The sequence below is a fragment of the Arachis ipaensis genome, chromosome B01, assembly GCF_000816755.2.
Source record: "Arachis ipaensis cultivar K30076 chromosome B01, Araip1.1, whole genome shotgun sequence".
In the NCBI taxonomy this organism is placed as follows: Eukaryota; Viridiplantae; Streptophyta; class Magnoliopsida; order Fabales; family Fabaceae; genus Arachis; species Arachis ipaensis.
In genome coordinates, this window is record NC_029785.2 from 110,841,938 (window position 1) to 110,854,171 (window position 12,234).

The following is a 12,234-nucleotide window of genomic DNA, read 5'->3' on the forward strand; positions in this document are numbered from 1 at the left end:
CCATTAATATTTTTCTTTTTCATGCGTGTTACTTTTTCTCTCTAGATCAGACCAATATGAAAACCAAGATTAGAGTACAGTAGAGGTTGAGACACAGTAGAAAAGTGTCAAGATCACCAACAAACACACAACGTAAGGGTGAAAAGATCAGAAAGGTTGCTTTCATGAAGTCTAGAATCTAGATCTTTCCATGGATCTTTCTGTAATAAATTCCATTTGCCACAGCTATAAATGCAAGATCTGTTCACCACACTTCCAAGATATAACAGAAATAAATTAAAGCACATTCTTGAAGAATATATATCAAGAACTAGTACTAGAAGTAGCAGTATTATAATTGTGCATGCCACCACTTTATATCTTTTTTCCTTATTATTAGCTTCATAAACATTAATTAAGATAAACTCACTGGATATATTAGCCATGGTAACACACTTCAAAACCTTCGCTGATCGATCCTTTACTCTTATATCTTAGTTCTTATTATAATAATTAACACCATATAATATATATATATATATTATATATATATATATTGTAAACTGTTTAGGATGAAGCACAGATGCAGGTATGGGAAGGGTACATAGATTGGAGGAACAGACCTGCCATAAGAGGAGTTCATGGTGGAATGCTTGCAGCTTCCTTCGTTTTAGGTTAGTTACTTTTGCTGACGTCATAATATATATCGTCTTTCTAACAAAATTATTAAATACTTTATACATGAGAAATTAATTAAATTACAGCGGTGGAGGTATTGGAGAACCTAGCATATATTGCAAATGCAAGTAATCTTGTTATGTACGTGTCCAAATTCATGCACTTTTCACCATCCAGCTCTGCCAACATTGTCACAAACTTCATGGGAACAGCTTTTCTTCTTGCTATTCTTGGTGGATTCCTTGCAGATGCTTTTTTCACCACTTATTCCATATATCTCATAAGTGCTGCTATAGAATTCGTGGTAATTAATTCTTATTACAACTAATATAATAGTTATATAACCTTCTTCTCTTATTCCCTCAAGTATTAGTAGTGTTTAATTATGTTGGCCAGTAATATTGTTGATTTTGTAGGAAAATGCTTCAAGATTATTTCCGTTATTACTAGGTGCTTGAATATCATATGCATACATAATCATTGACAAAGTAAAAGCAGGGTTAAATAAGTTTCTGTCATACCATAATAACTCATCTAAGACTATTTGTTATTGGTCAATTAGCTTAAACTATAAAACTTTAGATAGATTAGTATTTATTTTGAAGTTCATTATACTCAGAATGAAAAAGAAAATAAATAAAGAAAGTAAATAATAATAGTTGTATAATAAATATCAAATAGTGACTTAAAATATTCTAAAAATAAGATCAATAAGTTTCCTAATAAACGAAATTAACCAATTAAAAAAGGAATATAGGAAGAATCAGCTATGAAATATCTAGAAGTAGGGGTGGTAAACGGGCCTAAATTCGTCGGGTTGGTCCGTGTAACCCGCTAAAAAAGGCGGGTCGGGCTGAAAAATCGGGACCGCCAAATAGCAAAAGTCCGCCTAACCCGCACCGCTTAAACCGCGGGCTTTGGTGGGGGCAGGGTGGGCTTCTCCGCAGGGCTAAGGTTTTTTTTAGTGAAGGGGTATTTTTGTAATTTTTTGGCCAAAACGTAACTTCCCCGAACCTAACTTACAAGAGTATGAAGATAAAAATTGAGTGTTTTGGATTATGTTTATGTTACTTTGGAGACAATATTTATAATTATGTTTTAGATTATGTTTATTTTACTTTGGAGAGAATATTTCTCGCCAACCCACAATTAAGCGAGACGGAATAGAATGGGACGAGATTCTAGAACCGCCTCATTAGGCGGGGCGGAACGAGCCAGCCCACCAAACGGCAGGCTTCTGGCAAGACAGGGTGGGGTGGACTTTCCCGCTTGCCACCCTATCTAGAAGGTCAATTCTAGATTAATGATTCAACCAATTAAATATATTAAAGCACGTGATAACCATATGTAGTCCCCATTTTGATAGGTTCCACATAGTAAGGTGCCTAGCCCCACCTTGATGTATGTTGCCCTGCTTCAAAAGTACTCAACCTAGCTAGCTCACTATTAAGATAAGTTAGTTGCTCACATACACAGTGAGAGTGTGAAAAGATATAGAAAAAGAGAAAGAGAGAGAAATAAATGATATATATGGGTTTTTTCTCTTTTTCTTTTTTTTATTTAAATACTTACCTTTATTGTATTATTTGGGAGTTCAAATTTCATTAAATTTATGTAATAATTCATTAATCAGTAATAAATTTTTAAACAAAACTCAAATTTATGATAAATTAGTTTTTAACTTAAAAGATAACGTGATCAGACACATAATATATATACAAATGTGAACCAAGATATAAGTAAAATTGAAGAACAAAATTAATGAAAGACAAAAGAATCATGATAAATTACACATACCACAATATACACACATATGAAAGTTCCGAGCCCCACACTTGGTTACATTATGCTCAAGCTTGACATAACCCAGCTAGTGTCCCCATTTTTATGTGCAAAATTGATAAATATTTTGATATTAATTTTAGAAAATATTAGAGAATCAATAGTTTTTAGTGAAAAACATAGAGAATCCATTAGTATTGATTCAAGCAAAAATTAAAAAAATATTAGTCATCTAATATTCTCGTTATTTTTGCTCTTTTATATTTATGTATTAAACTTTTATTTTTCAATTACAAGATAGAGAATGAGATTTAATTAATTTTGGTTTCACACTATATTCAATGATAAAAAAATAGTCAACTCGATATAAGAGAATGTAGAACAAAATTCCAATTGAATCAATTTTTAAATTATGTTAGCCTCTTCATTATAATTAGCAAAACCCTAAACTTAACCAAGAACCATGGATTAATCAAATCAAGATCGATCACATAATTTTCGTTTGAGTTCATCAAATCTTGATTTAAACATCAATAGTTATACATGATTAATGAATGCATGCATGGAAACAGGGTCTACTAATTCTAACAATACAAGCTCATATACCAGCACTGAAACCACCAGGCTGCATCATGGGAACCACCAACAGTGGTGCATGCGAGAAAGTTGACGGTGGTGGAGATGCAGCTATGCTATTTGCAGGGCTGTATCTGGTGGCGCTCGGCGTCGGCGGCATCAAAGGATCGCTTCCTCCGCACGGTGCAGAGCAGTTTGACGAGAGCACAGCAGAGGGAAGGAAGCAGAGGTCTTCATTCTTTAATTACTATGTGTTTAGCCTCTCATGTGGTGCTTTGATTGCAGTCACTGTTGTGGTTTGGATTGAAGACAACAAGGGTTGGCAATGGGGTTTGGGTGTCTCAACTGCATCAATATTGATCTCTATTCCACTTTTTCTTCTTGGTTCTCACAAGTACAGGAACAAGGTTCCTGTTGGAAGCCCCATCACAACCATGCTCAAGGTTTATATACTCTAACCATTTATATTTCCAATAATATTAATTTACTTCTTACAATTATATCACTATAATAGTCTTTGAAAAAATTTACGTGTATCGTTATTGTTTTGCTAATGTAAGTTTGAGATGACATTGACCGAATATTACATTTCATGTCATATCATTAAACTGCAACCATTGCACAATAAATTAATAAAATATATATGACTAATTTAATGATTAATATTTTATGTACACGTGATAATTTTAATATTTGACATTTGAATTAGTTAATTTCATATATATATATATATATATGGATAATGATAAATAACCAATAACTTTCTTAAATAACATGAACAACTACCAATTAAATCGAAACATACTGGACTTTAAAATTATCCACCTAAATCTTAATATTAACTATCCGCACACAAAATAAATATTCAATATATTCATTATTCATGTTATTTAATATTTTTATTATCTGCCTATACTTTTTCTATGTATATAAATAAAGTTCACTGAATAAACTAAAATGAAACACAATCAGGTAATTGCAGCAGCAATTTGCGACAAGTGGTGCAAAGCAGGGAAGAACTCAAGCAATGCTATAATGAACATGAGCATGTCCACAAGCCCATCTGAAATACTTGAAACAGAGGAAACCAACAACAATGTCAAGGAAGCTCATCAATATCATCATCAAAGCCCGTTATCCGAAAGCCTCAAATTCCTGAACAGAGCAGTGACATCACAACCATGCCACCCAATGCTCCAATGCAGAGTGAAGGAAGTTGAAGAAGTCAAAGTAGTCCTAAGAATCCTCCCCATTTTCATGTCAACCATAATGCTAAACTGTTGCCTAGCTCAACTTTCCACCTTCTCAATCCAACAATCATCCACCATGGACACAAATCTTGGTTCCTTCAAGGTCCCACCAGCTTCTCTCCCTGTATTCCCAGTTCTCTTCATCATGGTTCTTGCCCCCATGTACGACCACGCCATCCTCCCATTCGCAAGAAAAATAACCAGAACCGAAACTGGAATCACGCATTTACAAAGAATTGGAACAGGGTTGGTTCTTTCCATAGTGGCCATGGCAGTTGCCGCGTTAGTCGAAACAAAGAGAAAGAAAACGGCGTTGATTCATGGTCTAACGGATTCAACGGAGCCTCTTCCCATAACGTTCTTGTGGGTGGCGTTACAGTACTTGTTTCTTGGCTCTGCTGATCTTTTCACTCTTGCTGGGATGATGGAGTTCTTCTTCACTGAAGCGCCATGGAGCATGAGGTCTCTTGCAACCGCGCTTTCTTGGGCTTCTCTTGCCATGGGTTATTACTCCAGCACTGTTCTTGTTTCGCTCATTAACAAGGTCACAAGTGTGGTTGGACACACGCCATGGTTGTTGGGTTCCAACTTGAATCACTATCATCTTGAGAGGTTTTACTGGTTTCTCTGTGCTCTTAGTGGAATCAACTTTCTTCATTATCTATTCTGGGCTTCTTCCTACAAATACACAAATATGATAATAATACCACCACCTAGATCAGTGCTTTGATTTCTTGTAGCTTCTTCAACTTCATCATATCAACTTTAGACACGGTTATTTACAATAATAATGAGTTTCATGATTAGCTTTATTTACGATGCATTTGCTATTCATGGATTCATCAGTTTTTATGTGAACGTGTCTAGAAAGTAATATGATAAATTTAACATGTTTAAAGAAATTTTTCGAGACTAGTTATTTATGTATTAGGTGTGAATCCTTACTAGCTTCCATGGAATGTTGAATAATAAGGGCAAGAGATTTGAGAGAGTTGAGAGGTGTTTGCATGGAACAATATAATTGATGGTTTGGTATTATACCTTGCTTGTAACTAATATTATTATACCTTATCTTAGCTTGTGGCCATTTGAGAAATATTATCCAATCCAACTACAAATTTACTAGCTAGTGTTGGAAATAGAATTCTAAATTTCTAACACTAAAAGTTCAAATTTTTTAAATTAATTTTAACTTTTTTTTTTAAAAAAATTAACTTATATTTTTAGCTTTCATTAATTTATAATGCTAATATCAGTGTGTGGTTTGATTATTCTGATTCAGAGACGATTCACACTGATTTTATTGAAGTTGACCAGTTCACTTGTTTCAATTATCAAAATATTAAACCGAGCCATTGTTTTCCGGTTAAACAATCTGGTCCAATCCGAATTTAATAATTATGGTTCCGCCAAAGACAATAAACGTAATCCTCAACCATATTAGGCAAAGTAAACTAGTTTATCCAATACAAAACTATATATTTTTTTTTCTTTTAGAGTGAGAGATTAAAGATCACGGATTTTTTTTTTGTTTAAAAAAACCCTAGTAAATAACTCATAGCTACCTTGCATTGTAGCTCAATTTCACTATGCGCTGCACTGTTTGTTTGCAGTGAAAAGATGCTTTATCTGATTTTGGGCGAATCTTAACAATTTAATTATGCTTTGCCACCTTTGTCATTTAGCTTCAATTGCCTCTAATAATCAGTACATAGGTTCAATTATTCGGCAGATTATTTAAACAATCACAACTGTCATATACCTCTATCCCTTTGAAGTTTTCATGTCCAAGTGCCTATACTTTTCTAGGTTGTTGTGACAACATGATAGCTAACTTAGCTGGATTTGTTTGTCATTTTAGTTAGCTATAAAATTTTATTCATAGACAGTGCTACTAATTTGTTTTTTATATGCATTCCATTAGAATAATATATGGTTAGAAAACAAATTTTGCCATAGTTAATGAACATGAATATCAAGAATAGGATTAGGATGTAATGTAATTGTCGATTAGCTTGTAATTTAAGTTAACTGTACATGAAATTCTCTCTTTCCCAAATCCCAATTAAGTAGTTAGCAAAGAGAAAGAGCCTTCTCAGTTCTTTCATCAAATCAGCTTTTCAAAGCCTATCTATAGTTTTGAGGTATTGTTTTGATGAATCTTGAGTCATTAATTATGTTTGTCTGTTAAATTCTTATGTACAGTTTTGGATCAACATAATCTCACTAGTGCAGATAACTCGAGAGTTAAGATGCAATGATTATATGAGATTGCTAATGGTTTCATAACTTGTTAAATATTTGGGAATCCTTGTCGGAAGGTGAACTTTGATTTGCCATTTTGTTTTCTTTCCTGCATAACAGTTCATTTTATTTATTGTTTTGTTCAAACTTTTTCTTTATTTCTTTCAACTAATTCCTATCTGATTTTGGTGATCTTTGGATTAAACTCTCAAAGTTTATTCATGTTCCCTTCTGTTTTGTTGAATGGTCCAGTCAATTATTCCTTGATAAATGTACCTCACTTCTAGTGCATGAATACACCAACTGAAACAAAAGGGGTTTTTGTAGGGATTTTATTTTATTACCATGATGAACATTTATTTGGTTGGGATTTTGTAGGCAACATGACTCTAACACGGTTTGCTTGATTTTTGCGGCTTTTTTTTCTCTTTTTAATTGTTCTTATGCTATTTTTTACATTTTTGGGTTCACCAAAAATTGAACTCTTAATTCTTCGGACATAGAATTTTAATATTATTTCATAAAATCATTCATTCCAAAAGCATAACCTCATCAGAGGAGGCAACATGAATAATTATTTTTAAGCTAATAGGAGTAGGCAACATGATCCTAGAAATGATAGGATTTTTGAATTGTTACAGTTAAGAGCAAATGGGAAATCTTTTCTGTTGTGTGGTAGTTGAACAATCAACGGTGGTTATAAAAGAAAGATTTGGAAAGTTTGAAGAAGTTCTCGAGCCAGGGTGCCATTGCATACCATGGGTGACCGGAGACCGGCTTGCCGGTCATCTCTCTCTCCGCCTGCAGCAGTTGGATGTTCGCTGTGAGACTAAGACAAAGGTTTTGCTCTTGTTTCATACTTTGGTTGTAACTAAATTATATTGCAAAATTAAAAAGGTCATACTTTTAACATTTTTACAATATTTTTTATTAACCACAATATTTTGTAGTTAATAAAAGTGTTTTTGTTAAATTTTCTTAACAAAAAGAAATCAATTTGAGAAATTGTCAATCTACTTTTTTGAATGATATAATTCTATGCATAATAACATGTTGTTCTGTATAAATTTCTATTGAATTACACTTGATTGGTTTTGGCCTTTTTGTTTTGTTTTTGCTACAGGATAATGTATTTGTCAATGTTGTTGCTTCTATTCAATATCGAGCCCTCGCAGACAAAGCCAGTGATGCTTTTTACAAACTTAGCAATACCAAGAGCCAAATTCAAGCCTATGTTTTTGATGGTATAAATCATAACACTACTATACACTAAGAAGCACATTGTGGTTAAGAAGATAAACTATCATCTATTGTGATATTGTGACATTGCTATTTTGATTGCAGTGATTAGGGCGAGTGTTCCAAAACTCAACTTAGATGATACTTTTGAGCAGAAAAATGATATTGCCAGAGCTGTGGAACAAGGACTTGAGAAGGTTTCATGATTTTATTTAATTAGTATTTTAGTGATATTGTAAAGTATGGACTAATGCGAATATGAATCTGATGATTTCATGGCTATAACAGGCTATGTCAGCTTATGGATATGAAATTGTTCAAACATTGATTGTTGATATAGAGCCAGATGAGCATGTGAAGAGAGCTATGAATGAAATCAATGCTGGTATAGCTTTTTGTTTTTCAATTCTTATTTTATTTTATATAAGATAGTGAGTTTTCTTACAGCATGTTTTTTTGTCATATAAAGTTTCTGTCTATGCCTAATACTATATGCTTGTTTATTCTGTCTTTGATCAGCTGCAAGATTGAGGGTGGCCGCGACTGAGAAAGCCGAGGCAGAGAAGATCTTGCAAATTAAGCGAGCCGAGGGCGAGGCAGAGTCTAAATACCTCTCCGGGCTGGGTATTGCGCGCCAACGCCAAGCCATTGTGGATGGTTTGAGAGACAGTGTTCTTGGATTCTCAGTTAATGTACCGGGGACAACTGCAAAAGATGTCATGGATATGGTCCTTGTCACTCAATATTTTGACACCATGAAAGAAATTGGTGCTGCCTCCAAGTCCTCTGCTGTGTTCATTCCACACGGACCTGGCGCGGTTCGAGATGTAGCTACGCAGATTCGCGATGGACTTCTTCAGGCTTCTCATCATCAGACACATGATTAGTTTGCATGGAAACAGTGGCGGAACTTGAAACAAAATTTTGGGGGGGCCAAATAGAAAATAATTGTCAAAATATTTTTTTATATGGATCTCGTTTAAGATAAGTTCGTCTAATCTCATCTCTCTGGTTTGGGTGATACTGCCAAATTTAAAGCCCTTTTTTAAGATCTCGTTCCAAAAAGTTAAAGTTAAAGTCATCAGATATAACTTTTTGAACTTTTGAAGGTCATATCTCACTTTCTTCGTAATTCATTAAAGTAGAAGAACTATCTACATGTGTTGATATTGTAAAAGTTATATGTTCTCCTTCTTAAATATTAGCCTTCCTCTTAAAAAATGTATCAATTCTTTGATTTTTCATTATTATTTTATATAAAAATTTGAATATATATCCTGTAAAATATATAAAGAAAAAGTTAGAAGGACAAATATTAAAATTTATAATATTTATTGAATTTTTTTATCAATTTATACAAATACAATAATATTAATACTTATTGAATATTTTATTATTTTTTATTATATAAAAAATTAAATTAAATAAATAAAAGATATCTAATTTTTTATATTTAAACCTAAAGATAGAGAGGATGTTGTTTATTGAACTTATTAGATACTTTAAGTCATAAAGTATTTAAGTCAATTGAACTATTTTTTATCTTTTGAAAAAGTACTACTAAATTTTTTATAAAAAATTTGGGGGGCCATGGCCACCCCTTGTCTGAACTAAGCTCCACCACTGCATGGAAATATGGTGATGCAATATATATACCTATGATTTTCTTTTATGTGCAGTGTGCAATGTGATATAGTTTCATACTCAGTAACAAGGTTCTGATTGGTGCTCAACCAGAATGTAACTAACTATATATAAAATGATAATATAAGGAATGATGCACCATCTAGTATCCATAAAATTAGGCTAATTGTTGAATTAAGTAGTATGCTACTTCACAATCAATTTTTTTGCACAAATGAAAAATGCTTCTGGGTGGCCAATGCATCTATTTAAATTCGGCCAAAAGGGATAGAAGTAGTAGCGCCGAATCTGGAGAGAATCAACAAAATCGGATCGGAATGGAAAGTAAAGCAACAACTCTGTTTTCATTAGCGAAGTCAAATTAAGTTGTATTTGAAGGTATCAGTGCCTTAGGCACACAGAAGATGAAGAACATAACTGAGCTTAGTAGAGAAGCATGATGAAGATCGAGAGAAGGGATGAGAATGAGATTTGAGAGAAGAATTAAGAGTTCTGTTATTGAGCAGAGTGAAAGTGAATAAGAAAAGTGTAAATTACAAGTAGACTTTAGCTATTTATAGCTGAGAGATAACACAGCTAAATTGATAACTAACTGAAGCTTCTGGAAGCTAGTAACTAACTAACTGAAACTTGCAGCTGAAGCTTGTAACTGATTCTAACTGAATTGACTTCACAGCAGTGCACATGCTTCTCAACTGACTTGATCACAATGCTTAATACACTCATCATCATCTCTAGTTTTCTTCTTCCTTGTTTTTCACAGCAACTGTATCTTGTTTCTGGGACACGGCTGTAGCTTCAACAATACTTAACCGATCCCTAAAGTGCAGAAAAGCCTTTGAAGGGATAGATTTAGTTAGGATGTCAGCCACTTGCACTGATCCTCGAATGTGACTTACTGCTTTGTCCCTGTTGTTAACATGATCTCTCACAAAGTTAAGATTAATCTCAAAGTGCTTAGATTTGGAATGTAAGATGGGATTTGCAGCCAGCAACACTGCACTTTAGTTGTCGCAGTAGAGCAGGGAGGCTCTTTTGGTGGAAATTAGAGCTCAAAAAGTAGGTTCTTCACCCAAATCAGCTCAACAACAAGGTCTGCGACGCTTCTATATTCTGTCTCAGTACTAGACTTTGCCACTGCAGTTTGCTTCCTCGAACCCCAGGACACCAGATTTGATCCTAGGAAGATGCAGTAGCCACTGGTGGATTTTCTGTCATCAGGATCCTCAGCCCAATCTGAATCACTATAGGCAGTGATCGTCATCGAGCCTTCCTTCTTTAGATGCAGCCCATGGTTAAAAGTTCCATTCAAGTACCTAAGCACCCTTTTTATCATTTTCCAGTGAGACTTCAGTGGGGATTGAATAAATTGTGCTAGCTTGTGTACACTATATGATATTTCAGGTCTTGTCACAGTAAGGTACTGAAGGCTGCCAATTATGGACATGTAAAGTGCAGAGTCATGAAATTTGGCACTACCACAAGCTGATAGTTTGACTGTAGATGGCAGGGGAGTGTGGCACGAGGTGCAGCCCACCATGTTGGCCTTCTTCATAAGTTCCTTTATGTATTTTTGCTGGGTGAGAATCAAACCACCATTGCTTGTATTTGTCACTTGAATTCCAAGAAAGTAGTGTAGGCTTCCCATGTCCTTTAGAGCGAATTTTGCATTCAACTGCTCGATGACTTGCTTTATTGTATCTTCAGACTCACCAGTGACTATTATGTCATCTACATAAACCAGCACAAACGTTTTTGTTCCATTAAGATCACTTTGAAAAACTGACACATCAGATTTTGTGGGCTTGAAATCAATGTCACTTAGACCATTAGCCAGCTTGTAATGCCATTCCCTTGGTGCTTGTTTTAGGTCATAGAGAGCCTTTGTTAATTTTCAAACTAGTGATGAATCTCCCTGTTCGAACCCTTGAGGCTGCTTCATATACACTTCCTCCATCAGGTCACCATAAAGGAAGGCATTGTTGACATCAAGTTGCCTTATTAGCCATGAGTTTGCCAAGGCAATAGACAGTATTATCCTTATGGAGGTGGGTTTTACTACAGGGCTATAGGTTTCTGTGAAGTCGAATCCTGGTCTTTGTGCATAACCTTGAGCAACTAGCCTTGTCTTGTATTTTTGAAAAGGCCCATCTGAGTTGTACTTGGCTCTGAACACCCATCTACTCCTTATCGCACTTCTGTTTGGAGGCAGCTTCACTAGCTCCCATGTGTTGTTTTTCATCCAGGCATCATACTCCAAGTCCATAGCTACTTTCCATTCAGGCATGTTGAGGGCCTGTTTCACACTCCTTGGTTCTAGGCTTGCCTGAAATGCCTTAGGCTTTACTATCCCTGCCGTACTTCTGGTTGTCATAGGATGCACATTTGTAACTATTGTGCGAGGTGGTTCAGAGATTAGAAGTACAATCTCTATGTCATTAATTGGAACTGGTGTTGGAATTGAGGACACTGCTACTGGCCTTTGAGTGTTGCTGGCTGATTAAGGCTATTGTTGAATTGAAGCTGGCATTGTTACTTGTTGAGCTGATTGAGGCTGTTGTTGAATTGAAGTTGGCATTGTTACTTGTTGAGTACTCAAGAATTGCTGTGATGATGTTTGAAGAAGATTGTCTCTTATTTGATGAGAAAGGACTCTTGAGGGGTTATTCGTTGTGGTTGGACTTGAATGAGGTGTTGAGGGTGAAGGTTCTGGTGTTGGTGTTGAGATTAAACTTGAGTGACTTTGAGCTGTTGATACTGGGAGTTTAGGAATAGTTGGCACCTGTGGTGTGATAAACCGCTATTTTACGATTTATTTTGTATTGAATTGAGTGGATTTTAT

General features: G+C 34.8%; 3 protein-coding genes across 5 annotated transcripts; 2 read left to right on the plus strand and 1 right to left on the minus strand.

Moving 5' to 3' along the window:
* LOC107633562 (protein NRT1/ PTR FAMILY 4.6) lies at positions 164-5,321 on the plus strand. 2 transcript variants are annotated; one of them, XM_016337177.2, is made up of 5 exons: positions 164-426; positions 551-653; positions 744-961; positions 3,012-3,458; positions 3,988-5,321. In XM_016337177.2, the coding sequence occupies exons 1-5, from the start codon at positions 424-426 to the stop codon at positions 4,993-4,995; spliced, it is 1,779 nt and encodes a 592-aa protein (XP_016192663.1). In that variant the 5' UTR covers positions 164-423; the 3' UTR covers positions 4,996-5,321. The 2 variants fall into 2 exon arrangements, with proteins under 2 accessions (XP_016192663.1, XP_016192668.1); XM_016337182.2 differs by having other exon boundaries at positions 563-653.
* On the plus strand, positions 6,100-8,856 carry LOC107633540 (hypersensitive-induced reaction 1 protein). Of its 2 annotated transcripts, none has more exons than XM_016337156.2 (6): positions 6,100-6,409; positions 7,151-7,349; positions 7,633-7,753; positions 7,854-7,945; positions 8,037-8,133; positions 8,268-8,856. In XM_016337156.2, the coding sequence occupies exons 2-6, from the start codon at positions 7,161-7,163 to the stop codon at positions 8,633-8,635; spliced, it is 867 nt and encodes a 288-aa protein (XP_016192642.1). In that variant the 5' UTR covers positions 6,100-6,409; positions 7,151-7,160; the 3' UTR covers positions 8,636-8,856. The 2 variants fall into 2 exon arrangements, with proteins under 2 accessions (XP_016192642.1, XP_016192647.1); XM_016337161.2 differs by lacking the exon at positions 6,100-6,409 and adding an exon at positions 6,431-6,586.
* LOC107610775 (uncharacterized mitochondrial protein AtMg00810-like) lies at positions 10,438-11,766 on the minus strand. Its single transcript, XM_016312780.1, has 2 exons — positions 11,293-11,766; positions 10,438-11,196 (listed from the first exon to the last, which is right to left on the minus strand). The coding sequence occupies exons 1-2, from the start codon at positions 11,764-11,766 to the stop codon at positions 10,438-10,440; spliced, it is 1,233 nt and encodes a 410-aa protein (XP_016168266.1).